The sequence below is a fragment of the Heterodontus francisci genome, chromosome 11, assembly GCF_036365525.1.
Source record: "Heterodontus francisci isolate sHetFra1 chromosome 11, sHetFra1.hap1, whole genome shotgun sequence".
NCBI lineage: Eukaryota > Metazoa > Chordata > Chondrichthyes > Heterodontiformes > Heterodontidae > Heterodontus > Heterodontus francisci.
In genome coordinates this window covers 23506622-23524440 of record NC_090381.1, presented here as the reverse complement: position 1 = coordinate 23524440, position 17819 = coordinate 23506622, and the positions used below count along the sequence as shown (strand labels likewise).

Below are 17819 nucleotides of genomic sequence, written 5' to 3'. Positions count from 1 at the left end.
GTGTGTGTGTGTGTGTGTGTGTGTGTGTGTGTGTGTGTGTGAGACTAAGGTAGAAAAAAAAGGGAGTTTAAAATTTCAATCTGTGTGTTTATGCCTTACTTCATTACTAGTTAAGACTTGTTTTATAATAAACTGATAATTTTGTTATTCATTAAAGAAACCTGGTTGGTGTGTTCTATTCTGGGAGAAATAGAGTATATGATTGATCGTATCGGTAAGTGGGAAAATTAAAAATAAATATATATTGTGACCTGTGGAGAAGTGGGATTAGAATAAACAGTTCACTCCTCCGGCCTCGGTTCTACTCTTGCCAGGATAAGCCCAACGCCGATGACATGTAACTGTAAGTACGGTAATAATCATTGAAAAAAGAACTAGGTTTCTTGTGAAATAAAGTTTACACCACCGGAATATCTTTAACAGTTGCTGCGACTTTTCTGGGGATGGAGGATGTATCCCTGAGTGATTAGAGGAACTTAACCAAGGTTAAACTAAAGGATTTGGCAGAACTGTTGGTGATAGAGTTAAAACCAGGAACTAAGAAAACATACATAATTGAAGTAATAACACACCATTTGAAATTGGAAGAAGAAGAAAGCAAACCAGAGGGTAGTGCAGTCGAATTAGCTAAAATTCGGATACAGATGAAGCAGCTTGAATTTGATAAAGAAAAAGCAATGGAAATTTCAAAAAAACTTGAGCTTGAAAGAGAATTGACAATGAAATAACTTGAACTTGACTGAGAGGAAAAGGAAAGAGAAATGGAATGCCAGATTAGAAAGCTAGAACTAAGTCAAAAGAGTGGTCTTGACTGCAGTGAAAGTTCTGGTGGTAAAGATATGTCTCAGCCCACGACTCAGTGGAGAGCTGATTAACTTTGTGCAAGCCCTCCCTAAGTTTGAGGAAAGGGATGTATAGGTACTTTTCATTTCTTTTGAAAAGATAGCAAAACAGATGAAGTGGACAAAGGAAAGCTACACACTGCTTATGCAAAGCAGGTTGGTGGGCAGAGCTCATGAAGTTTATAGCATGCTTTCTGAGGACACTTCTGCAGATTATGAGGCGATTCGCGCTGCAAATGAATTAGTCCCTGAAGCATACAGGCAGATATTTTAGAACCTCATGAGATTATCTGGGCAGACTTATCTAGAATTTGAGCGGGTAAAATAAATTAATTTTGATTGTTGGATACGGGCACCAAAGATGGAAGCCATATATGAGAACCTTGGGGAATTAATTCTCTTGGAAGAATTTAAAAATCACTCTCTCTGTTAGCAAGAATCCATGTAGAGAACCAGAAGGTTTCAAAGGCCAGAAAGCAGTGGAAATTCATGATGATTATGAGCTGTGTATAAGCCCAAATCCGAGAAAGATAGAAGGTGGAAGGGTGAAAGGAAGGCAAGTAGCCAGGGACAAGAAGGGACAGCTGTGAACTCCCCAGGGTCTCCTCCTCAGGCTAGAAAGGAAGGTGCTGAGGATAGAAGTGAGGTCCGCAAGCCTAAATGTTACCATTTTCACCAGGTGGAATACCTTCATGTAGAATGCTGGAAGTTGCAGGGAAAACCCACGGGACTTATTGAGGTGCACAAGGCCAATGTAGTGAAAGGGGCCCTGACAGGGAGTATGACAGATCTGGCTGTAGCTCTGACTGCAGCTGTAAGGCCAAGGACAAAAACCACTGAGATCGCAGGGAACATGAACAAGATTCCTGAGAGTTAGAGGGAATTCTAGTCAAAAGGAAAAGTAACTCTTTATCCTTCAAGTGAGGCAGGCAAACCTATAGTTATACTTAGGGATACAGGAGCCACCCAAACTCTTTTGCTGGGGAAAGGCATAACATTTCCACCAGAGAGTGCACTGAATGCGAAAGTTTTAGTGAATGGTATTGGCAGGGAGTATATGCCCATACCTTTGTTTCGGGTGCTCCTAGAGTGTGACCTAATGTCTGGAACGGTAACTGTAGGAGTTGTCCATATTTTGCCAGTAGACAGAGTTGACCTACTCCTGTAGAATAATTTGGTTGGAACAAAAGTAGTAGCTTCTCCAGTAGTCACAGAAAAACCATGAAGTTAAAGAGACAGAACAGTTACAGGAAAAGGTTCCAGGAATTGTTCCTTCATGGGTAATAACCCGAGTAATGGCTAAATAAGTTCCATTGTCAGAGGTAAAATTGGCACCACCGTCAGATAGTCAAATATCTGAAACTTTCTTTGGGGATTTGGATAATCCAAAGGAAATGTTTAAGAAGTCTTCTCTGACTACAGCTCAGCAAGCTGATCCAGAGTTAAATAAAGTGGCACAATCAGCTCTAACAGAAGCTGAGGCAAAAGGAGTTCCGGAAGGCTGAATTTTACCAGTCCCTCGAGGTCGGGGGACGTGACGGGGGAGCCTGGAAAATAGCTCCGCCAGAAGCCTGCCACGGGCCTCGAAGCTGGGAAGGCCGCACCCTATATTTCTGGTGGTGGCGAGGCCTCGTGGTGGGCCCCCACCACGTGGCAATGGGACCGCCATTTAAATATGTTAATAAATTTAAATGAAGGAATTAATGAATTACCTGGTTCCACTGGCCGTCCCACTCCGATATTGCAGTTGGTGGTCGGCACTCCCGCGCCGTCGGAACTCCGACCAGTGATGTAAAGCAGAACACTGGGGGGGGGGGGGGGGGCGGATCAGGTAAGTTCCTCAGTGTGGGAGGACAGGATCAAACTATTTTAAGTGGGCTGGGGTTGGTGGGAAGGGGTAAAGATTGAAGTTTGTGACCTTTATTGGGGCGGTGGGGGGGGGGGGGGGGGGGAAAGGTCAGGTGCACAAGATAAGTATTTTGTGGGGGAGAGGGCAAAGAATGAAGTGTCTGATCATTGGTGGGGTGAGAGAGGGGCTTGAAACTTTATTACATTTGTTGAATAAATTGTAAGTCTCTATTCCTTTAAAAAGTTAAATTAAATGTAAGGACAGGAAGACCTTTAAAAATGGCGCAGTGGGGCTGGACGCCATTGCTGGGGATAGAGCGCTGCCCCTCCATGTCATCAGGGGAGTGGTCTGCCCCAGCCATGTAAATGAGCCGCCGTGTTTAAGATCGAAGCAGCTACGCGGAGTAAATCCCGTGTGTGCACCCCGCCATTTTTGAAGCTCGCCGTGAGCTGGTAAAGTTCAGCCCTAATAGTGGGATTTTGATGAGGAAGTGGAGACCTCCTCACAGACCTGGGGATGAAGAATGGATGGTTGTTCATCAGATAGTGGTACCTCCAAGTATCGCCGGGAACCATTAAGGATAGTGCATCAAATTCCTATAGCAGGACATGTGGGGATCCGGAAGACCTAATCATGTATAATTCGACACTTTTACTGGCCAGGTATTTCCAAAGACGTGGTGTTGTTTTGTAAAATGTGCCATACATGCCAGATTGTGGAAAAACCGCAACCTGCCATAAAACTGGCACCTCTAATTCCCACACCAGTTATTGGGGAACCATTTAGTAGCAAGTTGGTAGATTGCGTAGGACCATTATCGAAAACAAATGCAGGACACCAATATATACTTACTATCATTGATACGGCTACTCAGTTCCCAGAGGCCATTTCTTTGAGAACAATTTCTGCTAAGGTAGTGGTAAAGAAGTTAATCCAATTCTTCACTAGATATGGATTACCGATTGAATTCAGTCTGATCAAGGTTCCAATTTTATGTCTAAAATTTTTCAGGAAGTTGTGGATAATTTGGGTATAACATAGTTAAAAGTCTTCAGCATATCACCCACAGACACAAGGGGCTTTAGAAAGGTACCACCAGACCCTCAAAATGATAATTATGGCATAGTGTCATGAATATCCCTATGATTGTTTGCCACTGGAGATTCACCGAATGAATCTACAGGTTTTAGTCCTTTTGAATTATTTTATGTACATGAGATAAGAGGCCCTCTAAAACTAATTAGAGAAAGATTTTTTGGAACAGATGGATGAATCTTCTGTGCTAGATTATGTATCTGTGTTCCGGGAACGGCTCACAAGAGCTTGCAAAGTGGCTCAGGAACACATTAAAGCTTCCCAAACAAAACCGTGAAGAAATGGGCAGACAAGCATGCCAAGACCCGAACATTTCAACCAGGGGATGAGGTGTTAGTATTACTGCCTTTACAGGGTGAACCACTGAAAGCACATTTCAGTGGTCCATATAAAGTGGTCAAGCGAATTGGTAAAGTAAATTATTTGATTGACACCCCAGATCACCGGAAAAAGAATCAACTGTGTCATATCAATATGTTAAAACAATATCATCGCCAGGAGGAGGATAAGCAAGCACAGGTATGTTAGGTAGTAGGGACAGTGAAGGGTGAAAGGGATAATGAGGATGAGGCAGAAGGAGGCCCAGACAATTCTCAAATTGAACCTCCTACTAACCAGTTAGCTAATACTGAATTTTAGTTTATTTAGAGATACAGCACTGAAACAGGCCCTTCGGCCCACCGAGTCTGTGCCGACCATCAACCACCCATTTATATACTAATCCTACACTAATTCCATACTCCTACCACATCCCCACCTATCCCTATCACCTACCTATACTAGGGACAATTTATAATGGCCAATTTACCTATCAACCCGCAAGTCTTTGGCATGTGGGAGGAAACTGGAGCACCTGGAGGAAACCCACGCAGACACAGGGAGAACTTGCAAACTCCACACAGGCAGTACCCAGAATTGAACCCGGGTCGCTGGAGCTGTGAGGCTGCGGTGCTAATCACTGCGCCACTGTGCCGCCCTCACAGGGAATTGCTAGGGAGATTAGACAAATTGCTTTCATGTTTAGATGCAGAACCACAAGATGACCTAACAAAGCTACTCACAGCATTTAAAAGAGTCTGTAGGGATAAGCCAGGATGTACAACCTTAGCCACACATAATGTGAATGCAGGGGAATCCGTTCCTATAAAACAGCATCTTTATCGCTTAAGGCCAGAGAACCAGGCCCAGGTAAAAGTGGAAATGCAATACATGTTGGAAAACTGCCTGATTGAATCCAATCAAAGCAGCTGGAGTTCATCAGTAGTATTCATGCGTAAACCTGACTGTTCAACTAGACTCTGTATAGACTACAGAAAAGTTAATGCAGTAACAAAGACTGACTCCTACCCAATTCCTCACTTGGAACAACTGGGGGGCTCTGCTTGGAAGGTTGCAGTTGGCTGATTTGGTGATAAACTTTGTGGAAAAATTTAAAGGGCAGAATGCCAGACTATTCCAATGGAGTTCATGATGACAACCTTATCATTTGAAGATTGTCCACATCACGGGCAAAAATAATGATATTGCAGATGCTTTATTGAGAATCTAACTTTGTTCGAGTTATCTGAATGAAAGAGGGTACAGAGCAGAATTGTATTAACTACAAGAAAAGCGTGAATGAGTATGAGTGTGAAAATGTGCTTTAACATTTTTTATCTTCTATTTTTCCCACACTTTGTAATGAAATGCATTTAAAAATGGTGTTTCATTCCTCCGAGGATGGAGGTGTTATGAAGGTTACTTCTGTTTTTTGTTAAAAATATTTTTTAAAGGAACTCATAGTCAAACTGAATAAATGTTGGACCAGTTTTATTAAAGAGATTCAAGGGGGCACAGAAAGAACTGGTTTGGCAACAATATTTACTGGTTGCCACATGACTCAAGTTAAAAACAGAACAGAAACCCTGGTAACGGGAACAATTGGGCAGAGAAGTAACAGGCACCCTTTGATTGGACAAGCCCAGTAGCAGCAGCGCGCACCTAAGAGGGCAGAAAACTCACAAGCTTTTGGTTGTAGTGTCAGTGTGTATTTAACCTTCTGGAGTGAGATAAAGTCAAGTCTGCTGAGGAAGTGTGTCAAGGAAGGAGAGAAGACTACAACCCAACTTGCTTTCCAGCAACTCTCTAAAAGACCCTGAGAAGTCCATTGTGTCAATTCATCTCATCTCCTGTCTTTGAAGAAAGCCTGCTAAATTAATTCTCAACACTTCCTGAAAAGAACTGTTCCAAAGGATCTCAGTATTGTTTACGTGTACTCAGAAGTTAGACTGTATGCCAGTTTTGGAACAACATATCTCATCTGCTGTTTTCTTCAAAAATGAACAAGTAATCAGCCCCTGTTTTTTTTTTTGTCTATAACAGAGCTCTGAATTTTTAAAAATCCCTTTTATTTTTCCAGTTAACCGATGTATGTTTGTGTGAGTGTAAGGGAGTAAAGTTAAAAAAAGGGACTTTAAAATTATAACCTGTGTGTTTATGCTTTACTTTGTTACTAGTTAAGACTTGTTTTATAATAAACTGATAATTTTGTTGTTATTAAAGAAACCTGGTTAGTGTGTTCTGTTCTGGGAAAAATAAGAGTATATGATTGACCATATCGGTAAGTGGGGAAATTAAAAATAAATATATGTTGTGACCTGTGGAGAAGTGGGACTAGAATAAACAGTGCACTCCTCCTGCCTCAGTCGTAACAGTTTCAATTAGATCACCTCTCATTCTTCTCAGCTTCAGGGAATACAGACCTTGTCTATTCAATCTCTCCTCATAGGGCAATCCCCTCATCTCAGGAAGCAGTCTAGTGAACCTCCATTGCACTCCCTCTACGGCAAGTATGTCCTTAGGTAAGGAAATCAAAACGGCACACAGTACTCCAGGTGTGGCCTCACCAATGCCCAGTATAGTTATAGTCAGACTTCTTTACTCTAATGCTCCAATTCCCTTGTAACAAAAGCTAACATAACTTTTCCTTCCTAATTGTTTGCTGTACCTGCATGTTAACTTTCTGTGATTCATGCACAAGGACCCCCAGGTCCCTCTGAATGCATGCATTTCTCAGTCTCACCATTCAAAAAAATTCTGCTTTTTATTATTCCTACCAAAGTGGATAACTTCACACTTTGCCACATTGTATTCCATCTGCCATGTTCTTGCCCACTCACCCAACTTGTCTATATCCCTCTGCAACCTCTTTGCGTCCTCATCATCACTTCCTCTCCCACCTAACTTTTTATCGCCAGCAAAATTGGATATGTTACACTCAGTCCTGTCATCTAAGTCATTAATATAGTTTGTAAATAGCTGAGGCCCAAGCACTGATTCTTGCGATACCCCACTAGTTAAAGTCTACCAACCCAAAAATGTCCCATTTATTCCTACTCCCTGTTTTCTGTCCATGAACCAATTCTCAATCCATGCTAATAATACCATGAGTCCTAACTTTGTGTAATAATCTCTTGTATGGCACCCCATCAAATGTTTTGAAAATCCAAATAAACTACATCTCCCCCTCTTTCATCTTACTGGTTACATCCCAAAAAAAACTCAACAGATTTGTCAAAACACAATTTCACTTTCATAGATCTGTGTTGACTCTGCTTAAACATATTATGATTTTCTAAGCGCCCTGTTAACACATCCCTAATAATTGATTCTAGCATTTTGTCTACCACTGATGTTAGGCTAACTGGCCTATAGTTCTGATAAAAGGTCACAGACCTGAAATATTAACTCTGTTTCTCTCTCTCTCCACAGATGCTGCCAGACCTACTATTTCCAGCATTTTCTGTTTTTATTATTTATTATAGCCTATAGTTCCCCATTTTCTCTCTTCCTCCTTTCTTAAATGGTGGGATTGCATTTTCTACCTTCTAATCCTTGGGAATGGTTCTAGAATCTAAGGAATTCTGGACGATCAAAACCAATGCCTCCACTAACTCTGAAGCCAGCTCTTTTAAAACCCTAGGATGCAGGTCATCAGATCTAAGAGATTAGTCACCACTTACTCCCTTTAATTTCTCCAGTACTTTTTATTTACATATACTGATAAGTTTCTCATTGTCGCTGGACCCTTGGCTTCCCATTATTTCAGGAATTATTTTTGTGTTTTCTGCCGTGAAGACAGATACAACATATTTGTTTAATGTCGCTTCCATTTCCGCATTCCCCATTATAATTTCACCTGCCTCTGTCTCTAATGGGCGCACGTTTACTTTCTCTAATCTCTTCCTATTTACATACCTATAGAAACATTTTATAATGTAGTTAATGTCTCTTCCATTTCTTTATTCCCCATTATAATTTCACCTATCTCTGCCTCTAATGGGCCCTGTTTACTTCCTCTAATCTCTTCCTATTTACATACCTATAGAAACATTTATAATCTGTTTTTCGATCTCTTGCTTGTCTACTCATATTCTATCTTCTCTTTCCTTATCAACTTCTTGGTTTCCTTTGCTGAATTCTATCTGAATGCTTGATCCTCAGGCTTACTACTCTTTTAGCAACATTATAAGCCTCTTCCTTTGATCTAATACTATCTTTAACTCCTCTTGTTAGCCATGGTTGGACCACTTTTTCTGTGGAGTTTTGTGCTTTAAAGGAATGTATGTTTGTTGCAAATTATGTATTAATTCTTCAAATGCTAGCTGTAAGAAATGTGGATTCTGTCATTTTTACTGGCCTTTTTTTGTATTATGAATTTTATGTACTTTCATATATATATATGAAAGAGCCCTTTCCTATCCTGAGTGGTGTGAAACAGGGCTGTGTTCTCGCACCCACACTTTTTGGGATTTTCTTCTCCCTGCTGCTTTCACATGCGTTCAAATCCTCTGAAGAAGGAATTTTCCTCCACACAAGATCAGGGGGCAGGTTGTTCAACCTTGCCCGTCTAAGAGCGAAGTCCAAAGTACGGAAAGTCCTCATCAGAGAACTCCTCTTTGCTGACGATGCTGCTTTAACATCTCACACTGAAGAATGCCTGCAGAGTCTCATCGACAGGTTTGCGTCTGCCTGCAATGAATTTGGCCTAACCATCAGCCTCAAGAAAACGAACATCATGGGGCAGGATGTCAGAAATGCTCCATCCATCAATATTGGCGACCACGCTCTGGAAGTGGTTCAAGAGTTCACCTACCTAGGCTCAACTATCACCAGTAACCTGTCTCTAGATGCAGAAATCAACAAGCGCATGGGTAAGGCTTCCACTGCTATGTCCAGACTGGCCAAGAGAGTGTGGGAAAATGGCGCACTGACACGGAACACAAAAGTCCGAGTGTATCAGGCCTGTGTCCTCAGTACCTTGCTCTACGGCAGCGAGGCCTGGACAACGTATGCCAGCCAAGAGCGACGTCTCAATTCATTCCATCTTCGCTGCCTTCGGAGAATACTTGGCATCAGGTGGCAGGACTATATCTCCAACACAGAAGTCCTTGAAGCGGCCAACACCCCCAGCTTATACACACTACTGAGTCAGCGGCGCTTGAGATGGCTTGGCCATGTGAGCCGCATGGAAGATGGCAGGATCCCCAAAGACACATTGTACAGCGAGCTCGCCACTGGTATCAGACCCACCGGCCGTCCATGTCTCCGTTATAAAGACGTCTGCAAACGTGACATGAAATCGTGTGACATTGATCACAAGTCGTGGGAGTCAGTTGCCAGCATTCGCCAGAGCTGGCGGGCAGCCATAAAGACAGGGCTAAATTGTGGCGAGTCGAAGAGACTTAGTAGTTGGCAGGAAAAAAGACAGAGGCGCAAGGGGAGAGCCAACTGTGCAACAGCCCCAACAAACAAATCTCTCTGCAGCACCTGTGGAAGAGCCTGTCACTCCAGAATTGGCCTTTATAGCCACTCCAGGCGCTGCTTCACAAACCACTGACCACCTCCAGGCGCGTATCCATTGTCTCTCGAGATAAGGAGGCCCAAAAGAAAATATATATATGTGTTTTGTATAAGCTTTTGATAAATGAAGAGATAACTTTAGCTGTGTATCTTACTGGGGAAAAATGCTGCTTATACATTTTGAGTCAACCAGGATTACTTCGGTAATCAGGAGGAAAAGAACAATATCGAAAACTATGTAACAAGCTGTGATCAAAATGTCACAGAAAGCGAGATGAGTCCCTGGAAATGCATGACCTAATGACATGAACAGTTAAAGGGAAATAAAAGAAGAAATATTTAAAACGATGTAACAAGTTATGATCAAAATGTAACAAAATGTCTCACAGGAAATGTGTGATCTAATGGACCTCAAGGTTACAATGCTTTGTTTGTACACATTGTTTTGCACATCTGATCATGATTAATCTACAAACGGAAGTACTGACAAATTAAATGGCAGGACCAATCGAAACAGTGATATGTATAAACCAACCAATCAGTGCATAGTAGGAGCTACCAGCTACAAAGAATAAAAGGACAGACCTGGAGGGGTTCGGTGCACAGATTTGAAGATGACAAAGGGAGAGACAAGAGATGAGGAGTCACGAGCTGTCTGTACCACTAGAACCAGTGGCGAGTAAAGGCCATCTGGACTAGGATATCGACTGCCTTGGATTTGTTATGTATTGCTTTTCGCCTTAATAAATCATCCTGATACCACTACATCAGGTGTCTCCTTGTCCGAATTCTTATTGTCTGGTCCAAAAACAAATTATAAGCAAGGTTCTAAATCTTACATTGGCACCCCAGATGGGACTAGACTAGGAATATTTGGTGTTAGTGGGTAGGAACCTTGGTAGTGTTTGGCCAGCCATCATTCATGCCAGCGAAGGAAAGCATCGGGGTTGTGGAATCAGTAGAACCTGCAGTCAATTAAAGGCAAGTGAAAAGATATGGGGGCAGAATAAGAATAATGTTCTGTCGACATACAAGAGAAATTAGATAAAGTGTCAGATAGCGAGGTTCAGATTTTGTTGACAGAATGTTTAACAAAGGGAGAGAGAGCTCCCTTCGAAGAAGTAGTCGCGTTCATTCAAGGGAGAGTGGGCAACAATAAGTTGAAAGCCAAAAAGGCGAGACCTACCTGCCTATGGCGCATTTCATTCCACTAATAAAAGTAACAATTGGACACAACAAAAGCAAACTGAAATAGAGAATTTGAAACAACAATCACAAGACATAAGAGTGCAGAAAGATCAGGAGATTGTTAGCCACAGTTGGACCACTTTTTCTGTGGGGTTTTGTGCTTCAAAGGAATGTAATTTTGTTGCAAATTATGTCTGAATTCTTTAAATGCTAGCCATTATTTATCTACTGTCATAACTTTCAATGTGGTTTCTCAATCTACTTTAGCCAACTTGTCCTTCACACCTATGTAGTCTGCTCTGTTTAAATTTAAGACCCTTATTTTAGACTTAATTAAATCAATTTCAAACTCAATATAAAATTTTATCACATTATGGCCACTCTTCCCCAAAGGCCCTTTTACTACAAGGTTATTAATTAACCCTTTTTCATTGCACAACACTAGATCCAATTTAGCCTGTTCCCTAGTTGGTTCCTTGACATACTGATCTAGGAAACTATCTTGTATACGTTCCATGAACTTGGCCTCCACACTATTACTGCAAATTTGGTTTGTCCAGTCTACATGGAGATTGAAGTCCCCCATGATTACTGTATTACCCTTAATACATGCATCTCTAAATCCTTGATTTATACTCTGCCCTATGCTGCAACTACTGTTACTCGGCATAACATGGTTTCTTAGCTCCACCCAAACTGATTCTACTTCTTGATTTTCTGAGCTAAGATACTTTCTTTCTACTTTATCCCATCCTTTATTATCAGGGCTAATACTCCTCCTTTTCCATTTTGCCTATCTTTTCTAAAAGTTAAGTATCCTGGAAGATTTAGTTCCTAACCTTGGTCACTTTGTAAACACATCTCTGTAATGGCTGTTAAATCAAACTTATTTATTCTATCTGTGATATTAATTCATCTAACTTGTTGCAAATGAGATACGGTGCCTTTAGCTTTGACTTTTTTTCTAATTTTCCCTGCTGTCACCTTCGTTACTAATGCTCTATTATCTTTGTTACTCTCACTGTCCCTTCCTGGCCCACTTTGCTTATTTTTACCAAAAACCCTGCTCTGTTCTAGAATCTTGACATTGTCCTTGCTGATTTTGAATTTATCCTTTCCTGAATCCTCTCACAATCATGTCAGCCCCAGGACATTGTCGCAGGAGTTCCTCAGGACAGCGAACTACCTTCAGCTACTTCATCAGAGATCTTCCCTCTATCATAAGCTCAGATTTGGGGCTGTTCACTGATGATTGCACAGTTCTCAGCTCCATTTGCAATTCCTCAGATAATGAAGCAGTCCATGCCATCCTGCAGCAATATTTGGACAACACACAGGCTTGGACTGATAAGTGGCAAGTAACATTCATGCCACACAAGTTCCAGGTAAATTCCATCCAATTCCACAAATTCCATCTCCAACAAGAGAAAGCCTTACCACCTCACCTTGATACTCAATGGCATTACCATTGCTGAGTCTCCCACCATTAACTTCCTGGGGGGTTGCCATTAACCAGAAATTAAACTGAACCAGCCTCACAAATTACATGGCTACAAGAGCAGGTTGGAGGCTGGGTATTCTGGGACAAGTGGCTCACCTTCTGACCTCCTGACTCTCCAAAATCTCTCCAAAAGGCAGAAGTGTGATGGAATACTGTCCATTATGACAGCTTGATAACTTTAACATCTGAGGCAAGCAGGTTGGTTGCCAGTTTTCGCTTTCCATTGATTGGAGTGCAAAGTAATTTGGATGGCCGATCTGATCGCCTCAGTTTCCAGGTGGGTGAGGATAAATCTATCACATAAAGTGAGACACTGGGGTAATTTTCACCCAGAGCATGATTGGTGCTGGAGTAGGGTCGGGGTGGCGGGGGTGGGGAGGTTGCTTTGGGGGTGGTGGTGGTTGCCAAGGCAGACAGTGCACCCAGAAGACAAAAAGAGCTGATTCTCACTATAATACAAACCATTGGTGGGCTGGACAGTCAATTGTGTCATTCGTCATCCCTCCCCCTCCCCCACCGACCTTTATGCACAGTTTCTGGTGGCAGCCTGAAGGCAGCATATTTAAAGACTCAGGACACCTTTTAAAGGGAGGCTGCATTCACTGATGTTCATATTTTTTTCATCTCCATTTTGTCTTGCGCTGGTTGGTGAACAATGCTGGAAGGAGTGGAAGAGTTGTCCCCTCGGTTTTCAGACACATCCCTGGAGGTGTTGCTGGCTACAGTCAGGATCAGGAGGGAAGTGCTTTTTCCATGAAGTGCAAAGATGCCAAACAACCTGGTTAGAGGTGGCAGGGGAGGTCATTAACAGGATCATTATCCCAAGGACCTAGATCCAATGTATGTAAAGGCTGACTGACTTCACTAGATCAGCAAAAGATGAGTACAGCTTCTCCTTTCCCCATCCTTTGTGGCACAACTGGTTACAGTATCTTATCTCCCTCCTTCAGCAACAATCACCCCTGCATCACATCCCTCACCATCAATAACAAGGCACACTGTACGACCTCTCATGCTCACTCCCAACACACACTCATCTTCTGCTTGTTGCCTTCACTCATTCCACTCACAACATGCTCGTCTCATCCTCTGTCAATTGCTGAATCTGCACCTTCCTACATGTAGCCTTACTTGATTAGCTCAGGCTACTTGCTTCCCACTCAAGACATCCCCATTCTCCTAGTGTCACACTCACGCAAGGAACAGTAATGAACAAAAGTGAACTGGAGCAATTATGAACTGTAAAAATGAACTGATGAAATAAACTCCAAAAAATGGACACACTTTTACTTCAGACAAGTTGGAGTAAGGTCAGGTGACCTCTCCTGTACTGCAAATACACATACGGAACTTGTTGGAGACAAAGTCCATAATCACGTCTGGACTAGTCCTGGGGAAAGCACTGGACTAGTCCTGGGGAAAGCTAAACAGCTCATTCAATGCTAAATGGCTCCTAGCTTCAAGAATTTGGTCAGCCTTCGCAGACAGGGAGACTCTGGATTCAAAGCCAAGATAACACCACTTTATTAATATAAGCCATATTCAAACCCCATTGTGTAGCCATTGTATGAACACACCAGGGGAGAGCATCTATGGTCACCTGACCAAACTCAAGCCTGATAAGGTTTTTCTTAAAAAAGAGCTCTCTGAAGGACAGAGACAGAAATACGGCCAGCCAGGGAAGCTGAGAGATCCATTCCAGCCAAGAAGAAGACCCTGCCTGTAACATCTTTAAACCATGGAGACAGAGACTGCAAGGTGACATTCAAAACTCCCCACCTGAGAAATTGTAACTGGCTTCTCGCCACCGACTTTGACTGAACCTTAAACAGGGGAGTCTGTAATACTTCAGTGAGCCAAGAAAAGGAACACCAGGCCTGCATCGCTATGAAAAAATTCCTCCCGGAAAACCAAGAAGATTTTAAAGTGAACTCTTTTTGCAACAATCGGACTGAAATGCATGCTGTCCTCTAATCACTATCTCTTCTTGTGTGCGTGCATGTGTATGCATGTGTGAGTGGGTGAAGTTGTGAATATTTTCAGGTATAGTTTAATAAATAATTTATCTTTCTTTTAATCCTACAAGAAAACCTATAATTTTTCTGTTTATTTGACCACTAAAACACTCAAGGACTAAAGCAATATTTTTAAAAACATTGTCTATAGCCAGTTGAGAGGTAAAAGGTGTAAGTCATCCACACCATCTCCCCCTGTCCATAACACCTAGTATCGTGCTTCACTCCCCTCTCAGCTGATACATTACATGTAGAAGGCCCACACATGTGCACTAACCTTCTCTCCTTACCCTTTTCAGCAGAAGATACCACACAACATGAGGGACGCAAGTATGACTGGTGGAGGAACAGCTCGCATGTGGTCCTCACCTTGTTGTTCCAGGAGATGATGCAAATAAGTGGGACATCCAGAGCAAACAGCTGTGGAGACTGCATGGTTGGCATTGAGCAGGGTAACTGTTCATCACTTGTATCTGTTCATGCACCACAGGCAAGTATAGCTTCAGCCACCTTCAAGTCCTCAACTAGTATTGTCAAGCTTTACATGTGCAAATGTCCAACCTCTCATTGTCATCCTAACTCTTGTCCCTTTCCTCTAGGTCCTTCTCAGTAGCAACAAACTCCTGAAGAGGACATTCCTCCTGAGGAAGCTCCATCATGTGTTCCATTCATATCAAGCACCTGAGATTCCCACTCTGGGGAGGATAGATGGTGAGTTAGTGGAAAACACATCACAAGCGATCAGGAGCAGGTACTGTTGGCAGGGATGCCTGAGGAGCCGACTCGCCAGAGGGTGAGGCCATCTCCTAATTCTGCTGAGGAAGTATCACTGATAAACAATTTCCAAAGTCACAACATCACTAAGTTCAGTAACATGCAGATGTCATTGATCTGAGTGCCTGCAGTTCCTGAGTTCTTTAACTTCTGCAGGTTGGTGACTCTGAACCCGCTAGGTTTTATCTAGTGGGCCAGGCAATCGGCAGGACTTCCTTTTTTTCTGCTTAAAAACACGTTGGGGTCCTGGCTGTGTCACAAAGATTTGATTCACGAGGCTACTGCTGGCTCATAGCTGGAGCCTGGGCTGCCTAGAATGGTCACAAAGTTAAAATGACACGGATGGGAATAAAGTGGCATCAGGACATTAAGGTACACTCGCCACACTTCAACCCCTCTCATGCCTCGCTGCCATCCAGCAAAGCAACTGTTGCAACCTGTGCCTTACCTGCCAACCCTGTGCCTGAGAAGCTCCATGGACACTCTCTCAGAGGAAGCTTTTAACTCTCGTCTCTTAGCTTTCACCTCCTGTTTCTCCATCTTGGTCTCCCGCCCCTCTGATTTCACGGTCCATCTCTTCATCTTCACCTCCAGCCGATCCTCAGCCAAACCGCTACCTCGCAGTGCGCAGACGATTTAGTAAGCAGACTGGATGAAACAGCTGTGTTAGTGATGAGCTGACCATGGCACAAGCAATGACTCAATGGCATCTATTTTAAACTACGGCAAAAAATAGAAAGGGTAACTTGGACGGAGAGATCAGTTCAGTGACTGCGACTCACCATCACTCCATATTCTGTGCAAAACCCTGGAGGGAATTCGTGTATTAACTTGATGGAAATTATTTTATCAAGTGCCAGCAACCAATTAATGATGGCAATTTTAAAGTTGGGATGTTAATTTCAACACCCATCCTGAAACCTGAGCCTGCTGTTTATCAAGTTTAAATGATTCTAAATATAAAAGTGATTACATCTGACAAATACCAATAAGTTTCAACTACGGGGGTGTGCTGCACAGTGACTGAGGGCACTTCAATCGATTCTATACCGACCTACAGTGTGTTTCTTACAGCATACAGTTTCTGGGAGCTGTGTGATTGATTCTAGACTGGTCTACAGCCTGTTCCTAACAGCACACAGTTACTAGGAGAAGTATGATTGATTCTATACCAACCTATAGTCTGGTTAGAACTGCACACAGTTACTGAGAGCAGTACGATCAATTCTAGACTAAGTTACAGTCTGTTTATAACAGCACCCAGTGGCTGTGGTCAGTAATAGTTTGAACTTTGTGTTAGATTGCTTGTCACTAAAGCAGAATGACTCTCAGGAAAATTTTTCATGTTTGTAATCGTTCTGAGGTGAGGGATTCTAGGGTGATTCTAGGTAACATATGTGCTGTCGAAGGCATTATTCCAATAACTCACAGTAACATTTTTAGCAGCAATGTACACTTTGTTCAGAATGGTATTCCAACTGTCGAGAATTGTGTGTTTGCCAGGAGCAAGGACGCTGTCCATTATGCTATGCATGTGACTAGCAACTGTGTGATTGACTATAAAAAGTGTTCTGCTTATAAATTGCTTCAAGAAACTTGGAAAATCATATGTACTAATGTATGGCCAACTTATAACACTGAGAACACTGTGATTATAAGTTCCAAGTGCATGCTAAAATTGTAGGTAACGTATCAAGCTTTTGTAGATTTCTAAAGTGATAGGAGGGATTCTTAGATTTGTACAGGCTCGTAAGATCATAAGAAATAGAAGCATTCTGCCCCTCAAGCCTGATCCACTATTCAATAACATCATGGCTAATCTGATTGTTACATTAACTCCACTTTCCTGCCTGCCCCCCATAACCCTTTACTCTCTTGTAGATCAAAAATCTGTCTAACTCAACTTCGAATATATCCAATGACTGAGCCTTCACTGTTCTCTGGGGAAGAGAATTCCAAAGATATTTCTTATTATTCTTTCATGGGATGGGGGCATTGCTGGCAAGACCAACATTTGTTGCCCATCCCTAATTGCCCTTGTTATGAGATTGCTTTTGTTTCAGTTGTAGAATATGTTTAAGAACTTATATATTTGAATTATGGATATTGCGTCATCTGGAGATTGCTGAACTTTGTGCTTTTTAATAAAGAAGGAAGGTGAACAGAAGGGTTGACTCATAAACAAGTCTTACTGGAAGGTATCTGTTTTCAAGTAAAAACTTGTTTTGGGTTGCAGAGGAGTGACAAGCCAAGATTTATGGTTGTCAAGCGACTTGCTGCTGAGCAGTTTTAGTTTCATTTTGAACTGTTAAAAAAACAGTTGGTGTTTGGCCTGAAAACAGAAAAAGAGTTTGCTGTGTGTCTGCCAGGAGAAGACAGCTGATACCTTTCTCTATTTGAAGAATCCCTGCATCTTTGAAGAATTCCTATATCAAGTGTCTTTACTGTTTCCTCCTGTGTTTGAAGAAACCTTTACTGCTACATTACTGCTATAAGACCTAAGAAAATTCTTGTTGCTGCTTCCTGCTGTAAAGGCCGACTGGAGCTTTCTGTGCTGCATTTCTTGGAAAGCCTACCCAGACTGATCATCAACATCGCCCGGAAAGAACTGTTCTAGGAATATCCCATTGACAGCCACCTATTTGCCTTTGAGACACCTCACCAAAACAAAGGACTTCATTCCATATCTGCTTTTCAACATAAGTGATTTTCTT

At 42.2% G+C, this 17819-nt stretch overlaps 1 protein-coding gene across 1 annotated transcript in view; it reads right to left on the bottom strand.

Moving 5' to 3' along the window:
• LOC137375004 (single-pass membrane and coiled-coil domain-containing protein 1-like) overlaps nt 1-17404 on the bottom strand; it is a 32858-nt gene extending 15454 nt beyond the window's left edge. Inside the window, exons 1-2 of the mRNA XM_068041629.1 lie at nt 17298-17404; nt 15554-15718 (exon numbers count right to left, since the gene is read on the bottom strand). Coding sequence (XP_067897730.1) covers nt 15554-15718; nt 17298-17404 — 272 coding nt within the window. The remainder of the gene's footprint in view (nt 1-15553; nt 15719-17297) is intronic.
• Between the last annotated feature and the right edge of the window lie 415 nt (nt 17405-17819).